Genomic DNA, 27,696 nt, shown 5'->3' with positions numbered 1-27,696 from the left:
AGTGTACAGTCAGTTCCTTGGTCTTGCTGACATTGAGCGAGAGGTTGTTGTGTGACACCACTCAGCCAAATTTTCAGTCTCCCTCAGGTATGCTGATTTGTCACCTCCATTTTTACTTTGAACTTTGATGCTGTTTGATTGATAAGTTTATACTTCAGTTCAAGTTCCAGTTTATTGTCATCTGACTATACAATCAACCAAAAACAATGTTTCTCTGGACCAGAGTGGCCCCACAAAACATATATCACACACAATACATAAATAAGTTAATAAAATATTATTCAAATGGCCATGTAGCATGCAGCACAGGGAAACAGCAAACAATACAGCAGACAGCTCACTGTCCTAGTGACGAGAATTTGGTAGTGGCAGGGTATTCATCAGTCTCATTGCCTGGTGGAAGAAGCTGTTTTCCAGCCTGGCAGTGGCTCAAAGGGATTGTGGGATGGGTGGTCAGGATTCTCAACGATGCTTCAGGACCTTTGTATACAGTGCTGTCGGTAAATGTCACAAATAGGGGGGAGGGAGACCCCGGTGATGCTCTCAGCAGTTTTTGCTATCCTCTGTAGGGTCTTGCGAATGACACTTTGCAGCTTCTATACCATACAGTGATGCAGCCAGAAAGGACATTCTCGATGATGATCCTGTAGAAAGTTGTTAAAATGTTCCTTGCTATTTTTTATTAGGATAAAATATATTGTAACGGAGTTTGAAAATAACAGAAATACGTAGGGCTAAAATGCCTGATCTGTGTTTTACAATCTGCTTATCTTAATAGAATCAGAAGCAGGTTTAATATCACTGACATATGTCGTGAAATTTGTTCTTTTGCGGCAGCAGTACAGTGCATCATATAAAAGATTGCAATAAATTACAAGACATAGATATTTACAAAAAAAATAATCATTGCAAAAAGCGAGCAAAAATAGTGAGGTAGCGTTTATGGGTTGGCTCTCTATCTGTTCAGATGGTGGAGGGGAAGAAGCTGTTTCATAGAGAATGTTTTTACAACAGTACTGTAAAAAATTGCATATTTCTCCTATTGTCAATGAATAACTCAATTAAATCACTTTTAATAAAAAGTAAAGGACATTAACCTTGAAATTGTTCTGTTGGCAGAACCTGATCTGTTTTTAGTTCTTCCTTCTGCTGTTGGTGGCAAAGTTAACCTGTTTAAAATAAATGAATTATTATATCTATGAAACAGCAAATAGAGAAGAATTTCAGGTAATTGTTTGTCATTTTTACATTGGTAAGAAACCATAGGCCCCATAATTGTAAATACTGCTGAAGCTATGATGTGTGTGGTTCTTAATATGTGGCTACGTATTTAAGACAGGCACAGATATTAGAGAAGACTATGATTTTCTTTAAGATATCATCACAAAGCTTTTTAATTTTCCCATTAATTTATTTTGGACAGAAAGAACTTGAGTGCAAGGAAATAGTTTGCATTTACTTTATGGAGGGAAGTTATCTTTTTAAAATCTGTATTTTATTCACTTGTTATTTGAATTGTATCTGAAGTATCTAACAACACTTTCAATAATACTGGATTGTACATTATTGACAAAGCATGCTGAGGAAAGTTCCGTTTTTTTAAAGAGTATAGAATATTACAGCACAGGAATGGTCCCACGATGTTGTGCCAATCTTGTTAACCTACTCTCTCCCACATAGCCCTCCATTTTTCTATCATCCATGTGCCCGTGTTTCGTAAAGTCCCTGTGTATCTGCCTCCACCACCATCCCTGGCACGGCATTCCACGCACCTACCACTCTCTGTGTAAAAATAATTTACCTCTAACTCCCCCCCCCCCATACTTTCCTGCAATCATCCTAAAATTATTCCCCCTCGTACGAGCCATAATAGTTCCATAGCAGTTTCTATACTTTTTAATTAAAATAGCTTTACACTCAGTGGCACTTTACTGGGAACCTCCTGTACCTAATAAAGTGGCCACTGAGTGTATATTAGTGATCGTCTGGTGCGGTAGCCCATCCACTTCAAAATTTGATGTGTTGTGTGTTCAGAGATGATCTTCAGCACACTGCTGTTGTAATGCGTGGTTATTTGAGTTACTGTTGCCTTCTTGTCAGCTTGAGCCAGTCTGACCATATTCCTCTGACCTCTCTCATCAACAAGGCATTTTTGCCTACAGAATTGCAACCCACTGGATGTTTTTTGTTTCTCACACCATTCTCTGTAAACCCTAGAAACTGCTGTGCATGAAAATCCCAAGAGATCAGCAGCTTCTGAGATACTCAAACCACCCTCTCTGACACCACAATCATTCCACAGTCAAAGTCACTAAGATCACATTTCTTCCCCGTTCTGATGTTTGGCCTGAACAAAAAGTGAACCTGTTGACCATATCTGCATGCTTTTATGCATTGAGTTGCTAACCCATGATAGGCTGCTGAGGTATTGGCATTAATGAACAGCTGTACAGGCATACCTAATAAAGTGGCCATTGGTTGTATTTTTCTGGTGAGTGCTTTAATGAGTACAATGATTAGTATCAAGAAAGTTTTCATAGTTTTACTTATTAATCTATCTCATACAGGTTGAAGACTATGACCTAGTGGCAAGTGTGATTGGAGCCAAATGTAAAAAGCTGCGATCCCTAGATCTATGGAGATGTAAAAATATTACGGAAAACGGCATTACTGCAATTGTAGCAGGTTGTCAACTGCTGGAGGAATTGGATCTGGGATGGTGCCCAACTTTACAAAGCAGTACAGGATGTTTCATAAAACTTGCCCGCAAACTTCCTAATTTGCGTAAGATCTTTCTGACAGCCAATAGATCTGTGTGTGACGCAGATATTGAGGAGCTGGCTGCAAATTGCCCTCATCTGTTTCATGTGGATATATTGGGTAAGTAGTATTGGTGTGATCACTTGAGACAAGTATGATATGGTGGGTTCTCAGGTGGTTGTAGAGGCCAATCTGGGATCCACATATTTTGGTGTAGTGTGGGCAAGAGTAAGTGGTGGTTGTTCAAAGTTCAAAGTAAATTTATTCTCAAAGTACATATATGTCAACATATACTATAAGACCATAAGACATAGGAGCAGAATTAGGCCATCTGGCCCATCGAGTCTGCTCCGCCATTCAATCATGGCTGATCCTTTTTCCTATCTCTTCCTCAACCCCAGTTCCCAGCCTTCTCTCCGTAACTCTTGATGCCATATCTAGTCAAGAACCTATCAATCTCTGCCTTAAATACACCCAACGACCTGGCCTCCACAGCTGCATGTGGCAACAAATTTCACGTTTACCACCCTTTGTCTAAAGAAATTTCTCCACATCTCTGTTTTGAAAGGGCGCCCCCCCCGCCCCCCCCCCCCCCCCATCCTGCGGCTATGCTCTCTTGGCCTAGACTTATCCACCATGGGAAACAGCCTTTCCACATCTACTCTGTCTAGGTCTTTCAACATTCGAAAGGTTTCAAAGAGATCCCCCCTCATCCTTCTGAATTCCAGCAAGTACAGACCCAGAGCCATCAAATGTTCCTCGTATGATAACCCTTTCATTCCGGAATCATCCTTGTGAACCTCCTCTGGACCCTCTCCAATGCCAGCACATCTTTTCTAAGATGAGGGGCCTAAAACTGTTCACAGTACTCAAGGTGAGGCCTCACCAGTGCCTTATAAAGCCTCAGCATCACATCCTTGCTCTTGTATTCTAGACCTCTTGAAATGAATGCTAACATGCCATTTGCCTTCCTCACCACCAGCACAACCTGCAAGTTAACCTTCAGGGTGTTCTGCATAAGGACTCTCAAGTTCCTCTACATCTCAGGTTCCTGGATTTTCTCCCCTTTTAGAAAATAGTCCGCACATTTATTTCTTCTTCCAAAGTTTATGACCATGCATTTTTCAACATTGTATTTCATTTGCCACTTGCTTACCCATTCTCCTAATCTAAGTCCTTCTGCATCCTACCAGCTTCCTGAACACTATCTGCCCCTCCACCAATCTTCTGTACTATATACAGCACGGCACCATATACTGCATTCACAGTAAATATAAAGAAAGACAATAGAATCAATGAAAAATTAAACACAAAAAGACAGCCAAATAACCAATGTACAAAAGACAACAAATTGTAAAATACAGAAAATAGAAAAAGACAAACAAACAAACAATTAAGTAAATAATACTAAGAACACGAGTTGAAAAATCTTTGAAAGTGAGGCCATTGGTTGTGGCAACACACACGAAATGCTGGAGGAACTCAGCAGGCCAGGCTGCATCTATAGAAACGTGTACAGTCAAAGTTTTGGGCTGAGACCCTTCGGCAGGACTGGAGGGGAAAAAAAAGGAGGAGATTTAAAAGGTGGGGGGAGAGGAAGAAGAAACACAAGTTGGTAGGTGAAGCTGAGAGAAGGAGGGGAAAATAAAGAGCTGGAAGTTGATTGGTGAAAGAGGTACAGGCTGGGGGGGGGCGGGGTGTCTAATAGGAGAGGACAGAAGGCCATGGAAGAAGCTGGCAGTGAAGACATGTTCCCTGGAAGGATACAGGGCTATAGTAGCGGGTCTGGGTAAAGCACATGGTCGAAGAGTCAAGGAGCGCTGCAGAGATTACACAGGGGGAGCAGTGAGGGAGGATTTCACTGAGCTCCCATTGAAGTGAAGATTTAAATTTCATCACAGTAGGCATCCCTGGAAGAGGCTTTGCAGTGTAGTAATCCAATCACAAACAAGAGAAAATCTGCAGATGCTGGCAATCCAAGCAACACACACACACACAAAATGCTGGAGGAACTCAGCAGCCCAGGCATTATCTATGGAAAAGAGTGCAGTCGAAGTTGTGGGCCAAGACCCTTCAGCAGGACTGGAGGAAAAAAAGATGAGGAGTAGATATAAGGCATCGGATACCTGCAGATTTTCTCTTGTTTGCCATAAGTTGTGGACTCAGTTCAGTGTTGAGGTGAGTGAAGTTATCCACTCTGGGTCAGAAGCCTGATGATTGAGAGGTAACCACAGTGGTTAGAGGTTGCATCTTTTGTTTGTTCAGTCTCTCTTATTTCAACCTGTAAATTAACTCCCAAATTCCTTTGCATCTCAGTTTTTTGCATTTCCTGTCCATTTAGAAAACAGTCAACATTTTAATTTCTTCTACCAAAGTGCTTGACCATACACTTCCCAACACTCTATTCCATCTGCCATTTCTTTGCCCATCCTCCTAATCTAAGTCCTTCTGTAGCCTCTCTACTTACTCAAAACGAGCCTTCTCCTCCACCTATCTTCATATCACCTGCAAACTTTGCAACAAATTCTATCATCCAAATCGTTGACATATAACGTAAAAACAATTGGTCCCAGCACACAGCCCTGTGAACACCACTAGTCACCGGCAGCCAACCAGAATAAGCTCCCTTTATTCCCACTCTTTGCCTTCTACCAATCAGCCATTGCTTTATCATGATAGGATCCTTCCTGAAATACCATGGGCTCGTAGCTTGCTAAGAAACTTCATGTGTGGCACCTTGTCAAAGGCTCTCTGAAGATCCAAGTACACAATATCAACAAATCCTCCTTTGTCTATCCTGCTTGTTATTTTTTCAATTAATTCCAACCGATTTGTCAGGCAAGATTTTCCTTTGAGGACACGATCCTGACTACAGTCTATTATCATGTGTCTCCAAGTACCCTGACACCTCATCCTTAATAATCAACTCCAACATCTTGCCAACCACTGAGGTCACACTAACTGGCCCATAGTTTCCTTCCTTATGCTCTCTCCCTTCTTGAAGAGAGGAATGACATTTGCAAATTTCTAGTCTTCTGGAACCATTCCAGAATCTAGTGATTCTTGAAAAATCAGTGTTAATGCCTCCACGATCTCTTCAGCCATCTTTCAGAAGTGTGGGTTGTACACCATCTAGTCCAGGTGATTTACCTACTTTCAGACCTTTCAGTTTCCCAAGAACCTTCTGTGAAGATTCCTTGCTGCACCTGATGATGCTGTGATCTCTGTCTCAGAGGCCAATGTTAAAGAGAGTGAACCCTCGCAAGGCGGAAAGTCCTGATGGAGTACCTGGTACAGCTCTGAAAACCTGTGCAAACTAACTGGCAAGAGTATTGAAGGACGTTTTCAACCTCTCACTGCTGCGGGCAGAAGTTCCCACTTGCTTCAAAAAGGGAACAATTATACCAGTGCCTAAGAAGAATAATGTGAGCTGCTTTAATGACTTTCGCCCAGTAGCCCTCATATCTACAGTGATGAAATGCTTTGAGACATTGGTCGTGACTAGAATGAACTCCTGCCTCAGCAAGGACCTGGACCCATTGCAATTTGCCTATCACCACAATAGGTCAACGGCTGGCTCTTCACACGGCTTTAGACCACCTGGAGGACACAAATACCTATGTTAGGATGCTGTTCATTGACTATAGATCAGCATTTAATACCATCATTCCCACAATTCTGTTTGAGAAGTTACAGAGCCTGGGCCTCTGTCCCTCCCTCTGCAGTTGATCCTCGACTTCCTAACTGGAAGACCGCAATCTCTGCAGATTGGTGATAACATCTCCTCCTTGATGACGATCATCACTGGTGCACATCAGGGGTGTGTGCTTAGCCTGCTGCTCTACTCTCTCTATACCCATGATTGTGTGGCTAGGCATAACTCAAATTCCATCTGTAAACTTGATGATGATACAACTGTGGAGAGCATTCTGATAGGCTGCATCACTGTCTGGTATGGAGGGGCTACTGCACAGGACTGAAAGAAGCTGCAGAAGGTTATAAATCTAGTCAACTCCATCTTGGGTACTATCCTACAAAGTACCCAGGACATCTTCAGGGAGCAGTGTCTCAATGGCAGCGTTCATTATTAAGAACCTCCAGCACCCAGGGCATGCCCTTTTCTCACTGTTACCATCAGGTAGGAGGTACAGAAACATAGAAACATAGAAAATAGATGCAGGAGTAGGCCATTCGGCCCTTCGAGCCTGCATCGCCATTTATTATGATCACGGCTGATCATCCAACTCAGAACCCCGCCCCAGCCTTCCCTCCATACCCCTTGATCCCCGTAGCCACAAGGGCCATATCTAACTCCCTCTTAAATATAGCCAGTGAACTGGCCTCAACTGTTTCCTGTGGCAGAGAATTCCACAGATTCACCACTCTCTGTGTGAAGAAGTTTTTCCTAATCTCGGTCCTAAAAGGCTTCCTCTTTATCCTCAAACTGTGACCCCTTGTTCTGGACTTCCCCAATATCGGGAACAATCTTCCTGCATCTAGCCTGTCCAATCCCTTTAGAATTTTATACGTTTCAATCAGATCCCCCCTCAATCTTCTAAGTTCCAACGAGTACAAGCCCAATTCATCCATTCTTTCTTCATATGAAAGTCCTGCCATCCCAGGAATCAATCTGGTGAACCTTCTTTGTACTCCCTCTATGGCAAGGATGTCTTTCCTCAGATTAGGGGACCAAAACTGCACACAATACTCCAGGTGTGGTCTCACCAAGGCCTTGTACAACTGCAGTAGTACCTCCCTGCTCCTGTACTCAAATCCTCTCACTATAAATGCCAGCATACCATTCACCTTTTTCACCGCCTGCTGTACCTGCATGCCCACTTTCAATGACTGGTGTATAATGACACCCAGGTCTCGTTGCACCTCCCCTTTTCCTAATCGGCCACCATTCAGATAATAATCTCTTTTCCTATTTTTGCCACCAAAGTGGATAACTTCACATTTATCCACATTAAATTGCATCTGCCATGAATTTGCCCACTCACCCAACCTATCCAAGTCACTCTGCATTCTCTTAGCATCCTCCTCACAGCTAACACTGCCACCCAGCTTCGTGTCATCCGCAAACTTGGAGATGCTGCATTTAATTCCCTCATCCAAGTCATTAATATATATTGTAAACAACTGGGGTCCCAGCACTGAGCCTTGCGGTACCCCACTAGTCACCGCCTGCCATTCTGAAAAGGTCCCGTTTATTCCCACTCTTTGCTTCCTGTCTGCTAACCAATTCTCCATCCACATCAATACCTTACCCCCAATACTGTCTGCTTTAAGTTTGCACACTAATCTCCTCTGGGAGACCTCCACGCATTTTTCTAAATTCCAGTGTGTACAGGCCCAAAGCTGCCAAATGCTCCTCATATGTTAACCCCATCATTCCCAAAGTCATCCTCATTAACATCCTCTGGACTTCCTCCAATGACAACATATCCTTTCTGAGATATGGGGCCCAAAACTGTTGACAGTACTCCAAGTATCCTGACCAGTGTCTTATAAAGGCTCAGCATTATCACCTTGCTTTTATATTCTATTTCCCCTTCTTTACCATAGACTCAATCTGTAAATTTACCTTCTGGGAATCTTGCACGAGGCTCCTAAGTCCCTCTGCACCTCTGATATTTGAACCTTCTCTCCATTTAAATAACAGTCCGCACTATTGTTTCTTTTACCAAAATGCATTATCATATATTTCCCAACACTGTATTCTATCTGCCACTTTTTTGCCCGTTCTTGCAATTGGTCTAAGTCCTGCTATTGTCACATTGCTTCCTCAGCACTGCCTACCCATCACGTCTGCTCCGCCATTCAATCATGGCTGATCCTTCTTTCCCCTCCTCAGCCCTACTCCTCGGCCTTCTCCCATAACCTTTGATGCCATGTCCAATCAAGAACCTATCGATGTCTGCCTTAAATCCACCCAGCAACCTGGCCTCCACAGCTGCCTGAGGTAACAAATTCCACAAATTCAGCACTTTCTGGATAAAGAAATTTCTCTGCATCTCTGTTTTAAATGGACACCCTTCCTGAAGCTGTGCCCTCCTGTCCTGGATTCTCCCACCATTGGAAACATCCTTTCCACATCTACTCTGCCTGGGCTTTGCAACATTTGAAAGGTTTCAATGACATCCCCCCTCATCTTCTAAATTCCAGCGAGTACAGAATGTTCCAGCGATACTTCTTGCATTGAAATATACGCAGCTCAGGACACTACTTGCACCATGTTCAACCTTTTGATTCTTAACTTACCAACATCTGTCTCCACAACCTGTCCACTAACTGTTCTGGCACTCTGGTTCCCATCACCCATCATGCAGCATTAACAAATCTTCCCACTAGGATATTAGTTGCCCCTCCAGTTCAGGTGCAAGCCATCTCTTCTGTACAGGTCCCACCTCCCCTGGAAAAGAGCCCAATGATCCAAAAGTCTTATGCCCTCCCTCCTACATTAACTCCTGATCACTAACTTCAGGATGATCTTTATATTATCTTTGAAAAGAAGCTTCAGAGATTGTGTAAGAAAATACATTGGCAAATTAGAATTTGTGAACCTGGTGTGATTTCCAGTTTTTAGGCAGCAGATACATAATGGGGTTCAAAAGATATATTTCCCAATCAATTCATAGATCTTGGTAACATATGTCGAATTTTTCAGCATACGCTCTTTCAATCTCTTAAATTCAAAGACAATCAGAAAATTGGGTAATGTTTGCTGCTATATTAATGCTTTCAAGATTGTTTAATGTCATTTCCAGTATACAAGTGTAAAAGAGAATGAAATAATTGTTGCTCCAGATCTCCAACAACACAAAAGAAACACAATAAGATAAAGGACAGAATAATAAAAAACACAATAAATATATAAATACATAAGATTGTTTATATATAGACTCATTGTATATCCAGTGAATTATGCTAGGTAAAGTATTGCCTTTACATAATTTAATTGGGGAGCTTAAAATAAAGGAAAGCTTAGGAAACAGTGATCATAATATGACAGACTTCACCCTGCAATTTGAGAGGGAGAAGCTAAAGTCAGTGGAGTAAAAGGAATTACAGGGGCATGAGAGAGCGACTGGCCAAGTTGATTGAAAGGGGACTCCTGCAGGGATTGTGGCAGAATAATAATGGCTAGACTTTCTGGGGCAATTCAGAAGTTGCACAGTATTACAGGAAAGATACTAGCATGGGTTGAGCATTGGCTAATTGGCAGGAAGCAAACAGTGGGAATAAAGGGAGCCTTTACTGGTTGGCTGCTGGTAACTGTGTTGGGAACGCTTCTATTTACATTATTTGTCTGTTAGTTGGTTGATGGAATTGATAGCTTTGTGGCCACCACATTTCCAGATGATATGAAGATAGACGGAGGGGCAGTTAATGAGGAGGAAGCAGAGAGGCTGCAGATGAATTAGGAGAAAGGGCAAAGAAGTGGTAGATGGAATACAGTCTCAGGAAGTGTATGGTCATACATTTTGGTAGAAGGAAAAAAAGCATAGACTATTTTCTAAACAGAGAGGAAATTGAAAAATTTGAGTTGCAGTGGCTGACGGTTAACTGGAGGTTGAGTCTGTGATGAAGAAGTCTAATGCAATGTGAGCATTCATTTCAAGAAGATGAGAATATAAACGGTAGGATGTAATGCTGAGGTTTTATAAGGCATTCATGAGGCCTCACTTGGAGTATTGCAAGCAGTTTTGGTGCCCTTATCTGAGAAAGGATGTGCTGATATTGGAAAGTGTTCAGAGAAGGATCACAACAATAATACTGGGAATGAAAAAGTTATCGTAGAGCAGCATTTGGTGGCTCTGTGCCTGTCATCATCATCATCAGGTGCCGTGCCCAGTTTGAGCTTTGACTGCCATGGCCCACACACTCCTGTTTCGGGTCAAGTGGATCAATTCCTTGGTATTTATTTTCAGTTCTGTGGCTGCTGTCTCCATCATCTTTTGTCTTTGTCTTCCTCTTGCTTTCTTCCCTTCAATCTTTCCCATAATTACCGTGCATTCTAACTCCTCTTTCCTAATCACATATGCCTGTACTTGCTGGAATTTAGAAGAATGAATGGGATCTTATTGAAACCTATTGAATGCTGAAAGGCCTTGATAGAGTAGATGTGGAGAGGATGATTCCTATAGTGGGGAAGTTTAGGACCAAGAGGGCACAGCCTCGAGTAGAGGGACATCCAGTTAGAAGAAAGTTGAGGAGGAATTTCATTAGCCGGAAGATGGTGAATCTGTGGAATTCATTGCTACCGGCGGCTATGGAGGCTGTTATTAGGTGAATTTAAGGCAGAGTTTGATAGGCTCTTGATTAGGCAGGGCATGAAAAATTACGGGGAGAAAGCAGGGGAATGGGGTTGAGAGGGGAAATGGATCAGCCACGATAAAATGGCAGAGCAGACTCAATGGACTGAATGGCCTAATTCTGCTCCTGTCTCTTATAGTCTTATAGTCTTATGATAAATGATAAAGGAAATGTTAAAGTAGTGGTGGGGGGGGGGGGGTAGATTCTGGCTGGAGGCGTTGATCAGCCTTCCAGAAAAGACTTCTAAGTTTATTTTAAATCTGTTCCCCACTTTTAGTTTTTTTGTGTATTATGCATTGGAAATTCAGGATTTCAGTACGTCTGATCTCAGTACTAATCTCTGTACAATAAGATGAAGCCGGTTTGTTTTCTCTGAAGTTTGTGACATTTTGAATCGTGCTTAAGAGACTACAGTGTTATTTTAAAGTATTGCAAAGCTTGCTTCTAATCCTTTCCCTTACATCTCTAATATACTGAGGGAAGTGCTCTTATTAATTAAATTAATATCATCAATAAAACTGATAATCCCATGCCTCCATGCACTAGGCAGCAGCTGTGAGCCAGTAGCAGTGGTTGGGTCCTAATGGTAGTTTTCCTATCTCTACTTTGTATTGAAGTATTGCTATTGTGAGATGTACTCAGCAAAACTTCCACCAGTGTTCAAGAAGGCTGTCTCTGCCAAAAGGATATGAGTGAAAGGCAAACATGTGAAATATCAAGCTGATGTGTTGGTTTGTAGTATATGAGGCTTTGTTTAAATTCACTGAAGTCAGTAATCCAGCATGACTTCATTCTGTATTAGAGTTTAAAGCAACAGTTTATCAAAATATAGCTTTGTTCCTTTGAGGGTGATTTCGTTGTAATTTAATTCAAGCAAAGATCAAAACTGCACTGGGATAGTTCTTAACCCTCATAAACACGAGATTCTGCAGGTGCTGGAAATCTAGATCAACACACACAAAATGCTGGAGGAAGTCAGGAAGTCAGGCAGCATCTATCGAATTGACTTGAGTTGACTTTATAACTTACACCCTTCATGTACATGAGGAGTAAAAATCTTTACATTATGTCTCCGTCTAAATGTCCAATGTGTAATTTATAGTAATTTGTAATAAATAGTATGTACAATAGGACAGTCAATATAACAGAAATACAATTGTATCAGCATGAATTAATCAGTCTAATGGCCTGGTGGAAGAAGCTGTCCTGGAGCCTTTTATGCTGTGGTACCATTTCCCAGATGGTAACAGCTGGAGCAGTTTCTGCTTGGGGTGACCCAGGTCCCCAAAGATCCTTCGGGCCCTTTTACACACCTATCTTTGTAAATGTCCTGAATATGTAGAAAAAGGGAGGAGGTCCTGAAGAGAGAATTCAGGGAATTGGGTAGGAAACTGAAAAGCAGGACCTCCAGGGTAGTAATCTCAGGATTGCTGCCTGTGCCACGTGCTAACGAGCGGAAGAATAGCATGATCAGGCATATTAATGCGTGGCTGAGTGACTGGTGTAGGGGGCAGGGCTTCAGGTTCCTGGATCATTGGGGCCTCTCCTGAGGGAGGAACGACCTGTACAAAAAGGACGGGTTACACCTGAGCTCAAAGGGGTCCAATATCCTAGCAGGCAGGTTTACTAGAGCAGTTAGGGATGTTTTAAACTAATTTGGCAGGGGATTGGGAACAGGAGTGTTAGGGCTGAGGAAGGGGGAAACAGAAATAAATCAAGCATAGCGTGCAATAGAGATGATGGAAAGGACAGGCAGGAGATAAGGCACAATCATAGGGCAATAGAGGCACAGTGGGATGATTTACAGGGCAATAGAGGCGTGGTGCAATTGAAAAAGAAAGCAACAAATACTGGACTGAAAGTGTTATATCTGAATGCACGCAGCATAAGAAATAAAATGGACGATCTTGAAATTCAGTTACAGATTGGCAAGTATGACGTTGTGGCCATTCCTGAAACTTGGCTAAAGGTTGGCTGCCATTGGGAGCTGAACGTCCAAGGATATACGATGTATCAGAAAGATAGGTTAGTAAGCCGGGGGGGGGGGGGGGGGCGGGGGGAGGAGGGGGTGTTGCGCTGTGTATAAGAAATAATATTAATCATTAGAAAGGGATGACATAGGATTGGAATGTGTAGAGTCTCTATAGGTTGAGTTAAATGGCAAGCGTAAAAGGACCCAAATGGCAGTTGTATACAGGCCTCCAAACAGCAGCCAGTATGTGGATTACAAATTACAGCAGGAGATAGAAAAGGCATGTCAGAAGGGCAATGTCATGATAATCATTGGGGATTTTAACATGAAACTGGATTGGGAAAACTAGGCCAGTACTGGGCCTCAAGAGAGAGAACTTGTAGAATGTCTAAGAGATGGCTTTTTAGAACAGCTTGTTGTTGAGTCCATTAGGGGATCGGCAGTGCTGGATTGAGTGTTGTGCAATGATCCAGAGGTGATAAGCGAGCATAAGGTTAAGGAACCCTCAGGAAATGGTGATCACAATATGATCAAGTTCACTTTGAAATTTGAGAAGGAGAAACTAAATTCCAATGTGTCGGTACTTCAGTGGAATAAAGGAAATTACAATGGCATGAGAGGGGAACTGGTCAAGGTTGACTGGAAAGGAACACTAGCAGGAAGGACAGCAGAGCAGAAATGGCTGGAGTTTCTGTGAAAAATGAGCTAAGTGGAAGACAGATATACAGTATTCCAAATAAGAAATTTCAAATGGAAAAAGGACACTACCATGGCTGACAAGTGAAGTCAAAGCCAAAGTAAAAGCAAAAGAGAGGGCATACAAGGAAGCCAAAGCTAGTGGGAAGGTAAAGGATGGGAAGCTTTCAAATGCTTGCAGAAGGAAACCCAGAAGGACATTAGGAAGAAAAACCTGAATTATGAAAAGAAGCTGGGGACTAATATCAAAGAAGGTACTGAAAGATTTTTAAGAATATAAAAGGTAAAAGAGAGTTGAGGGTAGATATAGGACCAATAGAAAATGACGCTGGAGATATTGTAATGAGAGACACAGAGGTGGCAGAGGAACTGAATGCGTATTTTGCATCAGTCTTCACAGTGAATGACATCTGCAATATGCTGGACATTCACGAGTGTCAGGGAAGTGAAATATATGCAGTGAAAATTACGACTGAGAAGGTGCTCAGGAAGCTTAATGGTCTGAGGGTGGATAAATCTCTTGGCCCTGATGGAATGCACCCTCGGGTTCTGAAGAAAGTAGTTGGAGAGATTGCGGAGCATTAACAATGATCTTTCAAGATGACCGGAAAATTGCAAATGTTACTCCGCTATTTAAGAAGATTGTGAGGCAGCACAAAGGAAACTACTGATATCAGTGGTTGGGAAGTTGTTGGAATTGATTGTTAGCGATGAGGTTGTGGAGTACCTGGAGGCACATGACAAGATAGGCCAAAGCCAGCATGGTTTGCTGAAAGGCAAATCCTGCCTGACTAACCTACTGCAATTTTTTGGAGGAACTTAGAAGCAGGGCAGACAAAGGAGATGCAGTAGATGTGGTATACTTGGATTTTAGATTAGATTAGATTAGATTCAACTTTATTGTCATTGTACCGAGTACAGATACAAAGCCAATGAAATGCATTTAGCATCTGACCAGAAATGCAAAGAATAGTGTTATTTACAAAATAACTGTGAATAAAAAAAGTGCTACGGCACACAAATATAAAAGTACTGAAACAGTACAATACGGATGCAATACTGCTTAGCGCTGTGATGTGAGGTTCAGCAGTGTCACAGCCTCAGGGAAGAAGCTCTTCCTGTGCTTGCTGGTATGGGAGCGGAGGCTCCTGTAGCGCCTACCAGATGGGAGGAGAGTAAAATTCCATGGTTAGGGTGAGATGCATCCCTGATAATGCTTTTCGCCCTGCTCAGGCAGCGTTTATGGTAGATATTCTCAATGGTGGGCAATTGGGTGCCGATAATCTGCTGGGCAGTTTTCACCACACGCTGGAGTGCTTTGCGGTCCGAGAGGGGACAATTGCCATACCGCACTGAGGTGCAGTTGGTGAGTATGCTCTCAATGGTTTCAGAAGGCCTTTGACACACAGGAGGCTGCTTAGCAAGATAAGAGCCCACGGAATTACAGGGAAGTTACCAGCATGGGTGGAGCATTGACTGATAGGCTGATCGGCATAAAACAGATAGTAGGAATAAAGGGCAAACAACAGGAATTCTGCAGATGTTGGAAATTCAAGCAACACACATCAAAGTTGCTGGTAAACGCAGCAGGCCAGGTTCAGCAAAGCTGTCTCCCAGTCTGTGTCGGGTCTCGCCAATATATAGAAGGCCACATCCGGAGCACCGGACGCAGTATATCACCCCAGCCGACTCACAGGTGAAGTGTCGCCTCACCTGGAAGGACTGTCTGGGGCCCTGAATGGTGGTGAGGGATGAAGTGTAAGTGCATGTGTAGCACTTGTTCTGCTTACAAGGATAAGTGTCAGGAGGGAGATTGGTGGGGAGGGATGGGGGGGACAAATGGACAAGGGATTCGCGTAGGGAGCAATCCCTGCGGAAAGCAGAGGGGAGGGGAGGGAAAGATGTGCTTAGTGGTGGGATCCCGTTGGAGGTGGTGGAAGTTACGGAGAATAATATGTTGGACCCGGAGGCTGATGGGGTGGTAGGTGAGGACCAGGGGAACCCTATTCCTAGTGGGGTGGCGGGAGGGTGGAGTGAGAGCAGATGTGCGTGAAATGGGGGAGATGTGTTTGAGAGCAGAGTTGATAGTGGAGGAAGGGAAGTCCCTTTCTTTAAAAAAAGGGATATACTGCGTCCGGTGCTCCCGATGTGGCCTTTTATATATTGGCGAGACCCAACGCAGACTGGGAGACCGCTTTGCTGAATACCTACGCTCTGTCCGCCAGAGAAAGCAGGATCTCCCAGTGGCCACACATTTTAATTCCACATCCCATTCCCATTCTGATATGTCTATCCACGGCCTCCTCTACCGTAAAGGTGAAGCCACATTCAGGTTGGAGGAACAACACCTTATATTCCGTCTGGGTAGCCTCCAACCTGATGGCATGAACATTGACTTCTCTAACTTCCACTAATGCCCCACCTCCCCCTCGTACCCCATCCGTTATTTATTTTTATACACACATTCTTTCTCTGTCTCTCCTTTTTCTCCCTCTGTCCCTCTGACTATACTCCTTGCCCATTCTCTGTTCCCCCCCCCCCCCGTCTTTCTCCCTAGGCCTCCTGTTCCATGATCCTCTCATATCCCCTTTGCCAATCACCTGTCCAGCTCTTGGCTCCATCCCTCCCCCTCCTGTCTTCTCCTATCATTTTGGATCTCCCCTTCCCCCTCCCACTTTCAAATCTCTTACTAACTCTTCCTTCAGTTAGTCCTGACGAAGGGTCTGGGCCTGAAACATCGACTGTATCTCTTCCTAGAGATGCTGCCTGGCCTGCTGTGTTCACCAGCAACTTTGATGTGTGTTGTAGGAATAAAGGGATCCTATTCTGGCTGGCTACCGGTTACCAGTGGAGTTCCACAGGGGTCAGTGTTGGGACTGCTGCTTTCTACGATGTAGGTCAATGATTTAGACTTTGGTGTTAATGGATTTGTGGCTAAATTTGCCAATGATACAAAGATAGGTGGAAGAGCAGATAGTGTTGAGGAAACAGGGAGCCTGCAGAGAGTCTTAGATAGTTTAGGGGAATGGACAATGAAGTGGCAAATAAAATACAGTGTTGAAAAGTGTATGGTCATGTACTTTGGTGGAAGAAATAAACGGGCCGACTGTTATTTAGATAGGGAGAGAATTCAAAATGCAGAAATGCAAAGGGACTTGAGAGTCCTTGTGCCAGATGCCCTGAAGGTTAACCTCCAGATTGCTTTGGTGGTGAAGAAGGCGAATGCAACGTTGGCATTCATTTCCAGAGGTATAGAATATGAGAGCAGGAATGTGATGTTGATGCTATAAGGTACTCCTGAGACCACACAGAGTATTGTGAGCTGTTTTGGGCTCCTTATTTTAGAAAAGTTATACTGATATTGGAGAGGATTCAGAAAAGATTCACAAAAATGATTCCAGGAATGAAAGGTATGATGAAAATCTGGCAGCTCTTGGGCTGTATTCCCTGGAGTTCAGGAGAATGAGGGAGGATCTCATAGAAACAATCCAAATATTAAAAGGCCTGAACAGATTAGATATGGCAAAGTTATTTCCCATGGTAGGGGATTCTAGGACAAGAGGGCACAACTTCAGGATTGACGGACCTCTATTTAGAACAGAGATGCGGAGAAATTACTTTTGTCAGAGGGTAGTAAATCTGTGGAATTTGTTGCCATGAGCGGCTGTGGAGGCCAAGTCATTGGGTGCATTTAAGGCAGAGATAGATAGGTTCTTGATTAGCCAGGGCTTCAAGGGGTATGGGGAGAAGACAGGGGAGTTGGGATGACTGGAAGAATTGGATCAGCACATGATTGAATGGCAGAGCAGACTCGATGGGCCAAATGGCCTACTTCTGCTTCTGTATCTTATAGTCTTAAGTTCACATCTACAGATGCACTGGCTGTCCGCACCACTCTCTGCAGAGTCCTATGATTGAATGAACAAATGCTCCCATACCAGGCGGTGATGCAGCCAGTCAGATGTTCTCAATTGTGCCCCTGCAGGAAGTTCTTAGGATTTGGGGGCCCATAGCAAGCTTCTTAAACCATCTGAAGTGAAAGGGGTGCTTTTGTGCTTTTTTCACCACACAGTTGGTATGTACAGACCACGAGAGATCCTCAGTGATGTGTATGCCAAGGAACTTAAAGCTGTTCACCCTCTCACCCCAGATCCATTGACATCAATAGGGATTAGCCTGTCTCCATTCCTGCTGTAGTCCACAACCAGCTCCTTCCTTTTTGCAACATTGAGGGAGAGGTTATTTTCTTGACGCCACTGTGTCAGGGTGATGACCACTCTGTAGGCTGCCTCATTATTACTTGGGAGTAGGCCAATCACTGTAGTATCATCAGCAAATTTAATGAGAAGATTGAGGTTGTGGGTGATGTCACAGTCTTGGGTATGCAGAAAGTAAAGGAGGGGGCTTAGGACACAGCCCTGAGTGGCTCCTGTGTTGAGGATCAGAGGGACAGAGGTGAGGGAGCCCACTCTCACCACCTGCCGGTGATCTGACAGGACGTCCAGGATCTGGAGTATCCTGAATTTGGAGAAGGAAGTCTGAGAATCGCAGCAGGAGTGCAGTGGGAGCCATTTTTATTGTTTCTTCTTATCATCGGAGTTAAGAGAGGCGGGACAGCGCAGGCGTGTGATGTAGGGCAGTGAAGTGCAGAAGATTCAAAAGGTCAGAAATCCTGATTCGAGTTTAATGCGGAGAAGGAAGTCTGAGAATCGGAGCGGGAGTGTGGCGGGAGCCATTTTGATTTTATCTTCTTATCATCGGAGTTAAGAGAGGCTGGACTTCACAGGCATGTGACGTCGGGCAGTGCAGCATGGAAGATTTAAAAGGAATACAGCCTTATACAGCAGGCAGCGTTGTTTGCAGGTGGTGGAGTGAGCCGGGAGCAGAGTGAAGGCTTAAGGGCCTTAGGCAGATTTCAATTTTTCCTGTTATTTGAGGAAAGGGGGGAAGTATGAGTGTGAGGACAGCTTGTTGTTCTCGGTGTCGGATGTGGGAGGTCCTAGAGTCTCCTAGCCTCCTGGACGTCCACCTCTGCGCCAGGTGCGCCGAGATGCAGCTCCTAAAGGACTGCGTTGGGGAACTGGAGCCGCAGCTCGATGACCTTCGTCTGGTCAGGGAGAGTGAGGAGTTGACAGAGAGCAGTTCCAGGCAGGTGGTCACACCGGTTCACGGGAGGCAGACAAATGGGTCACGGTTAGGAGGGGGAAGGGGAAGTGTCAGGTACTAGAGAGTACCCCAGTGGCTGTGCCCCTTGACAATAAGTACATCTGTTTGAGTACTGTTGGGGGGGGGACAGCTTACCTGGGGAAGCAACAGTTTACTGTGCCCATGGTCTGCTCTTTATCAAATTACGGTATTGCTATGCACTGTTTTAACTATGACAATAAATGAGGACTGAGTGTCCTCATAATCTAATCTATTCTAATTCATAGAGGTACCAAATAGAGAAGGGACAGTGTTGGATCTCCTGTTAGGGAATGAGAGAGGGCAGGTGACAGAGGTATGCGTTGGGGAACACTTCAGGTCCAGTGCTCACAATACCATTAGTTTCAATATAATTATGGAGAAGGATAGGACTGGATCCAGACTCGAGATTTTGTATTGGAGAAAAGCTAACTTTGAGGAGATGCAAAAGGATTTAGAAGGAGTGGATTGGGACAGTTTGTTTTATGGGAAGGATGTAATAGAGAAATGGAGGTCATTTAAAGGTGAAATTTTGAGGGTACAGGATCTTTATGTTCCTGTTAGGTTGAAAGGAAAGGTTAAAAGTTTGAGAGAGCCATGGTTTTCAAGGGATATTGGAAACTTGGTTCGGGAAAAGAGAGAGATCTACAATAAATATAGGCAGCTTGGAGTAAATGAGGTGCTCGAGGAATACAAAGAATATAAAGAGAATCTTAAGAACAAAATTAGAAAAGCTAAAAGAAGATATGAGGTTGCTTTGGCAAGTAAGGTGAAAATAAATCCAAAGGGTTTCTACAGTTATATTAATAACAAAAGGATAGTGAGGGATAAAATTGCACCCCATAGAGAATCAGAGTGGACGGCTATGTGCGCAGCCAAAAGTGATGGGGGAGATTTTGAATAATTTCTTTTCTTCGGTATTCACTAAGGAGAAGAATATTGAATTGTGTAAGGTAAGAGAAACAAGAAGGGTAGTTATGAAAACTATAATGGTTAAAGAAGAGGAAGTACTGGCGCTTTTAAGGAATATAAAAGTGGATAAGTCTGCGGGTCCTGACAGGATATCCCCTAGGACCTTGAGGGAAGTTAGTGTGGAAATAGCAGGGGCTCTGACAGAAATATTTCAAATGTCATTAGAAATGGGGATGGTGCCGGAGGATTGGCGTATTGCTCATGTGGTTCCATTGTTTAAAAAGGGTTCTAAGAGTAAACCTGGCGATTATCGGCTTGTGAGTTTGATGTCAGTGGTGGGTAAATTGATGGAAAGTATTCTTAGAGATGGTATATATAATTATCTGGATAGACAGGGTCTGATTAGGTACAGTCAATGTGGATTTGTGCGTGGAAAGTCATGTTTGACAAATCTTATTGAATTTTTTGAAGAGGTTACTAGGAAGGTTGACGAGGGTAAAGTGGTGGATCATGCAACACACATCAAAGTTGCTGGTGAACGCAGCAGGCCAGGCAGCATCTCCAGGAAGAGGTACAGTCGACGTTTCAAGCCGAGACCCTTGGTCCTGAAATGTCGACTGTACCTCTTCCTAGAGATGCTGCCTGGCCTGCTATGTTCACCAGCAACTTTGATGTGTGTTGCTTGAACTTCCAGCATCTGCAGAATTCCTCGTGTTTACGTAAAGTGGTGGATGTTGTCTATATGGACTTCAGTAAGGCCTTTGACAAGGTTCTACACGGTAAGTTAGTTAGGAAGGTTCAATCGTTAGGTGTTAATATTGAAGTAGTAAAATGGATTCAGCAGTGGCTGGATGGGAGACGCCAGAGAGTAGCAGTGGATAACTGTTTGTCAGATTGGAGGCCGGTGACTAGTGGTGTGCCACAGGGATCTGTACTGGGTCCAATGTTGTTTTCATATATATTAATGATCTGGATGCTGGGGTGATAAATTGGATTAATAAGTATGCAGATGATACTAAGATAGGTGGACTTGTGGATACTGAAGGAGGTTTTCAAAGCTTGCAGTGAGATTTAGGCCAGTTAGAAGAGTGGGCTGCAAGATGGCAGATGGAGATTAATGCTGATAAATCTGAGGTGCTACATTTTGGTAGGACTAATCAAAATGGGACATACGTGGTAAATGATAGGACATTGAAGAATGCAGTAGAACAGAGGGATCTAGGAATAATGGTGCATAGTTCCCTGAAGGTGGAATCTCATGTCATAGTCATAGTCATAGTCATACTTTATTGATCCCGGGGAAAATTGGTTTTCGTTACAGTTGCACCATAAATAATAAATAGTAACAGAAATAGTAATAGTAATATTACTATTAGTAAATAGTAAATAGTAATAGTCATAGAAATAATAAATAGTAATAGAAAATAGTAATAAATAGTTAAATAGTAATATGTAAATTATGCTAGTAAATTATGAAATAAGTCCAGGACCAGCCTATTGGCTCAGGGTTTCTGAACCTCCAAGGGAGAAGTTGTAAAGTTTGATGGCCACAGGCAGGAATGACTTCCTATGACGCTCTGTGCTGCATCTCGGAGGAATGAGTCTCTGGCTGAATGTACTCTGTGCCCACTCAGTACATTATGTAGTGGATGGGAGACATTGACCAAGATGGCATGCAACTTTGACAGCATCCTCTTTTCAGACACCACCGTGAGACAGTCCAGTTCCATCCCCACAACATCACTGGCCTTACGAATGAGTTTGTTGATTCTGTTGGTGTCTGCTACCCTCACCCTGCTGCCCCAGCACACAACAGCAAACATGATAGCACTGGCCACCACAGACTTGTAGAACATTCTCAACGTCGTCCGGCAGATGTTAAAGGACCTCAGTCTCCTCAGGAAATAGAGACGGCTCTGACCCTTCTTGTAGACAGCCTCAGTGTTATTAGACCAGTCCAGTTTATTGTCAATTTGTATCCCCAGGTATTTGTAATCCTCCAACATGTCCACACTGACCCCCTGGATTGAAACGGGGGTCACCGGTACCTTAGCTCTCCTCAGGTCTACCACCAGCTTCTTAGTCTTTTTCACATTAAGCTGCAGATAATCCTGCTCACACCATGTGAAAAAGTTTCCTATTGTAGCCCTGTACTCATCCGAAAACTTCTGAAGATGACAAGACTCTGTGCAGTAGTTGAAGTCCGAGGTGTAAATGGTGAAGAGAAAGGGAGACAAGACAGTCCCCTGTGGAGCCCCAGTGCTGCTGATCACTCTGTCGGATACACAGTGTTGCAAGCACACGTACTGTGGTCTGCCAGTCAGGTAATCAAGAATCCATGATACCAGGGAAGCATCCACCTGCATCACTGTCAGCTTCTCCCCCAGCAGAGCAGGGCGGATGGTGTTGAACGCACTGGAGAAGTAAAAAAACATGACCCTCACAGTGCTCGCTGGCTTGTCCAGGTGGGCGTAGACACGGTTCAGCAGGTAGACGATGGCATCCTTAACTCCTAGTCGGGGCTGGTAGGCGAACTGGAGGTGATCTAAGTGTGGCCTGACCATAGGCCGGAGCACTCCTGAACAAGTCTGTCCAGGGTCTTCATGATGTGGGAGGTCAATGCCACCAGTCTGTAGTCATTGAGGCCGCTGGGGCGCGGTGTCTTCGGCACAGGGACGAGGCAGAACGTCTTCCACAGTACAGGAACCCTCCGGAGCCTCAGGCTCATGTTGAATACATGGCAAAGTACTCCACATAGCTGAGGGGCACAGGCTTTGAGCACCCTGGTACTGACACCATCCGGTCCTGCAGCCTTGCTTGGGTTGAAACATTTCAGCTGTCTTCTCACATCTTCAGCTGTGAAGCCCACCGTGGTGGTTTCGTGTGGGGGAGGGGTATAGTCATGAGAGCAGGGTAGGGGACTGTGAGGAGCGGTAGGAGGGGAGAGTGGAACATGTGTTGGTTGGGGGCTGACAACAGATGGCTCATGTGGGGGATGGGCAGGGGTCACAATGTCAAATCTGTTAAAGAACAAGTTAAGTTCGTTGGCCCTGTCCACACTGCCTTCAGCTCCTCTGTTGCTATGTGGATAGGGTGGTGAAGAAGGCTTTTGGTATGCTGGCCTTTCTAAATCAGAACATTGAGTATAGGAGTTGGGATGTAATGTTGAAATTGTACAAGGCATTGTTAAGGCCAAATTTGGAGTATTGTGTACTGTTCTGGTCACCGAATTATAGGAAAAATTTCAACAAAATTGAGAGAGTACAGAGAAGATTTAGACAATAGACAATAGGTGCAGGAATAGGCCATTTGGCCCTTCGAGCCAGCACCGCCATTCACTGTGATCATGGCTGATCATCCACAATCAGTATCCCGTTCCTGCCTTCTCCCCATATCCCTTGACTCCGCTATCATTAAGAGTTCTATCTCACTCTTTCTTGAAAGTGTCCAGAGAATTGGCCTCCACTGCCTTCTGAGGCAGAACATTCCACAGATCCACAACTCTCTGGGTGGAAAAGTTTTTCCTTAACTCCATTCTAAATGCCTACCCCTTATTCTTAAATTGTGGCCTCTGGTTCTGGACTCCCCCAACATCGAGAACATGTTTCCTGCCTCTAGCGGGTCCTATCCCTTAATAATCTTAGATGTTTCAATCAGATCCATTCTCATCCTTCTAAATTCCAGAGTATAGAAGCCCAGTCGCTCCAATCTTTCAACATATGACAGTCCCGCCATCCCGGGAATTAACCTCATGAAGCTCCGCTGCACTCCCTCAATAACAAGAATGTCCTTCCTCAAATTTGGAGACCAAAACTGTACACAATACTCCAGGTGTGGTCTCACCAGGGCCCTGTACAACTGCAGAAGTACCTCTTTGCTCCTGTACTCAACTCCCCTTGTTATGAAGCCCAACATGCCATTAGCTTTTTTCACTGCCTGCTGTACCTGCATGCTTACTTTCAGTGACTGATGAACAAGGATACCAAGATCTCGTTGTACTTCCCTAACGTGACACCATTCAGATAGTGATCTGCCTTCCTGTTCTTGCCACCAAAGAGGATAACCTCACATTTATCTGCATTAAACTGCATCTGCCATGAATCTGCCCACTCACCCAACCTGTCCGAGTCATCCTGCATTGTCTCAACATCCTCCACACATCTCACACTGCCACCCAGCTTTGTGTCATCTGCAAATTTGCTAATGTTACTTTTAATCCCTTCATCTAAATCATTAATGTATATTGTAAATAGTTGCGGTCCCAGCACCGAGCCTTGCGGTACCCTGCTAGTCACTGCCTGCCATTCTGAAAGGGACCCGTTAATCCCTACTCTTTGTTTCCTGTCTGCCAACCAATTAACTATCCATGTCAGTACCCTACGCCCAATACCATGTGCTGTAATTTTGCCCAGTAATCTCCTACGTGGGACCTTATCAAAGGCTTTCTGAAAGTCCAGGTACACTACATCCGCTAGCTCTCCCTTGTCCATTTTCACAGTTACATCCTCAACAAATTCCAGGAGATTAGTCAAGCACGATTTCCCCTTCATAAATCCATGCTGACTCGGACCGATCCTGTTACTGCTATGCAAATGTGCTGCTATTTCATCCTTTATAATTGACTCCAGCATCTTCCCCACCACTGATGTCAGGCTAACTGGTCTACAATTCCGTGTTTTCTCTCTCCCTCCTTTCTTAAAAAGTGGAATAACATTAGCTATCCTTCAATCCTCAGGAACTGATCCTGAATCTATAGAACATTGGAAAATAATTACCAATGCGTCCAAGATTTCTAGAGCCACCTCCTTAAGTACCCTGGGGTGCAGACCATCAGTCCCTGGGGATTTATCAGCCTTCAGTCCCCTCAGTCTATCCAACACCATTTTCTGCCTGATATGAATCTCTTTCAGTTCCTCCATTACCCTAGGTCCTCCGGCCACTATTACATCTGGGAGATTGTTTATGTCTTCCCTATTGAAGATAGATCCAAAGTACCTGTTCAACTCGTCTGCCATTTCCTTGTTCCCCATAATAAATTCACTTGTTCCTGTCTTCAAGGGCCCATCTTTGGTCTTAACTAATTTTTTTCTCTTCACATACCTAAAGAAGATTTTACTATCCTCCTTTGTATTCTTGGCTAGCTTGCCTTCGTATCTCATCTTTTCTCCCCGTATTGCCTTTTTAGTTATCCTCTGTTGCTTTTTAAAAGTTTCCCAATCCTCTGGCTTCCCGCTCATCTTTGCTATGTTATACTTCTTCTGTTTTATTTTTATACTATCCTTGACTTCCCTTGTCAGCCACGGTCGCTCCTTACTCTCCTTAGAACAGATCCTGCACCTTCTGTATTATTCCCAGAAATACCTGCCATTGTTGTTCCACTGTCATCCCTGCTAGGTTATCTTTCCAGTCAACTTTGGCCAGCTCCTCCCTCATGGCTCCATAGTCCCCTTTGTTCAACTGCAATACTGACACTTCCGATTTTCCCTCCTCCCTCTCAAATTGTAGTTTAAAGCTTATCATATTATGGTCACTACCTCCTAATGGCTCCTTTACCTCGAGTTCCCTTATCAAATCCAGTTCATCACACAACACTAAATCCAGAATTGCCTTCTCCCTGGTAGGTTCCAGTACAAGCTGTTCTAAGAATCCATCTCTGAGGCACTCCACAAACTCCCTTTCTTGGGGTCTGGACCAACCTGATTTTCCCAGTCTACCTGCATGTTGAACTCCCCCATAACAACCATAGCATTACCTTTGCGACATGCTAATTTTAACTCTTGATTCAACTTGCACCCTACATCCAGGCTACTGTTTGGGGGCCTGTAGATAACTCCCATTAGGGTCTTTTTGCTTTACAATTCCTCAGTTCTATCCATACTGACTCTACATCTCCTGATTCTATGTCCCCCCCCTCACAAGGGACTGAATTTCATTTCTCACCAACAGAGCCACTCCACCCCTCTGCCCACCTGTCTGTCCTTTCAATAGGACGTATAACCTTGAATATTCATTTCCCAGCCCTGGTCCTCTTGCAGCCATGTCTCTGTTATTCCTACAACATCATACTTGCCAATTTCCAACTGAGCCTCAAGCTCATCCACTTTATTTCTTATACTTCGTGCATTCATATATAATACTTTTAATCCATTACTCCCCTCACCTTTCGCATCGATTCCTATTGCACTTCACCATACTCTCCAAATGTTACTAGAATGTTACCTGGGTTTCATCTCCTAAGTTACAGAGAAAGGTTGAACAAGTTGGGTCTTTATTCTTTGGAGCGTAGAAGGTTGAGGGGGGGCTTGATAGAGGTATTTAAAATTATGAAGGGGATAGATAGAGTTGACATGGATCGGCTTTTTCCATTGAGAGTGGGGGAGATTCAAACAAGAGGACATGAGTTGAGAGTTAAAGGGCAAAAGTTTAGGGGTAACGTGAGGGGGAACTTCATTACTCAGAGAATGGTAGCTGTGTGGAACAAGCTTCCAGCAGAAGTGGTTGAGGCAGATTCAATGCTGTCATTTAAAGTTAATTTGGATAGCTATATGGACAGGAAAGGAATGGAGAATTATGGGCTGAGTGCAGGTCGGTGGGACTAGGTGAGAGTAAGAGTTCGGCACTGACTAGAATGGCCGAGATGGCCTGTTTCCGTGCTGTAATTGTTATATGGTTTGTTACGTAACCGGCAACAATGAATATTAATCGAGACAGGTTTTATGAAAACAACCAAACATTTATTAAAGACATATAAGCAATAAGGGAAAAAAAAACAAAAGAAAACTTTAACAGGAGGTTAAACAGGTACGCAGCCGTTCATCAACTCCACTCGGCTCTGGTTCTTAAAGTGTTAAATGGGAAAACAGTTCTTAAAGCGATACAGTCAGATATAGTTCTTAAAGCGATAACTTTGAAAGTCCAACAGTTTTACACATTCAATTGGGAGAGACTTCTCTGGAGAACGACTTCTTCACCGACGCACCTTTACTGCCGGTTCTGTCCACAGGATTCATGATGCCGAAAATAAACAGTTTAAATCAACTGACCTTAAATTCCTTTTAGAGAGAGAGAGCCTTTGTACATGAACTCATTGCACTTTTACAAGAGTTATCTCAATGCAGGTTCTCTTCAATGAAGACTCAATAAGGTCAATTCTTTATTAAACTGCCACCCGATGCAGACTTCTCTCGGTCCTTCACTTCGATGAATTCTTCACTCTCCCTTGAAAACTGTCGGAATTGAGTAAATTGGCACTTCCAGCCACAAATTTCCAGTTCAAATACAATATCTTGTAAAAGAATGCACCTTCCATTTTAAAAATGAAACTGTGTCACAAAAACAAACACGCGACAGAAACGGAGGCACAACACGTTCTACCTGGAAATCTACAAACTCAAAAACCCACTGCGTCACCTGAGTCGACCCTTATATAGTCACGGGGCACATGTCATCACATGACCTCATCGGTGGGAAAAATCACATCAGGTGACCTCCAAAAGACCATTACATTATTCTCACAAAAAAACCCAGATCTCCTTGAGCATGTAACAGGTTATATGGTTATATCCAGCTACACAAGGCAGTGTGAAGGGCGAGGTCACTGTGCTTCTTGTCAAGCTGGGAGGGAATTATGCTGTTGAATGGTGAACTGTAGTCCAAGAACAGCATTCTCACATAAGCATCTTTCTTCTCCAGATGTGTAAGGACAGTGTGTACAGCTATGCCTATTGCATCACCTGTTGATCGGTTGTGTTGGTAGGCAAATTGTAGAGGGTCCAGTGTGGGTGGTAGCAAGCTGCAGATGTTGTCCTTGAGCAGACCCCAAAGCATTTGCTTATTATTGAGGTGAGTGCGAC

General features: G+C 43.8%; 1 protein-coding gene across 5 annotated transcripts in view; it reads left to right on the top strand.

Moving 5' to 3' along the window:
* Positions 1-27,696, top strand: part of fbxl4 (F-box and leucine-rich repeat protein 4) — a 280,992-nt gene that overhangs the window by 212,009 nt on the left and 41,287 nt on the right. For 4 of the 5 annotated variants that reach the window (XR_011885044.1, XR_011885042.1, XR_011885043.1 and 1 more), the window contains one exon: positions 2,568-2,880. Coding sequence is in view for 1 of the 5 variants with exons in the window: in XM_072251676.1 (XP_072107777.1) it covers positions 2,568-2,880 (313 nt within the window). In the remaining 4 variants the exon portion in view is untranslated. Of the gene's footprint in view, positions 1-2,567; positions 2,881-12,997; positions 13,105-27,696 lie in introns of all 5 variants that reach the window. The other variant, XR_011885045.1, reaches the window with a different exon arrangement.

The sequence above is a fragment of the Mobula birostris genome, chromosome 2 (genome assembly GCF_030028105.1).
Source record: "Mobula birostris isolate sMobBir1 chromosome 2, sMobBir1.hap1, whole genome shotgun sequence".
Classification (NCBI taxonomy): Eukaryota; Metazoa; Chordata; class Chondrichthyes; order Myliobatiformes; family Myliobatidae; genus Mobula; species Mobula birostris.
This window is presented reverse-complemented; position numbering and strand designations above follow the sequence as displayed.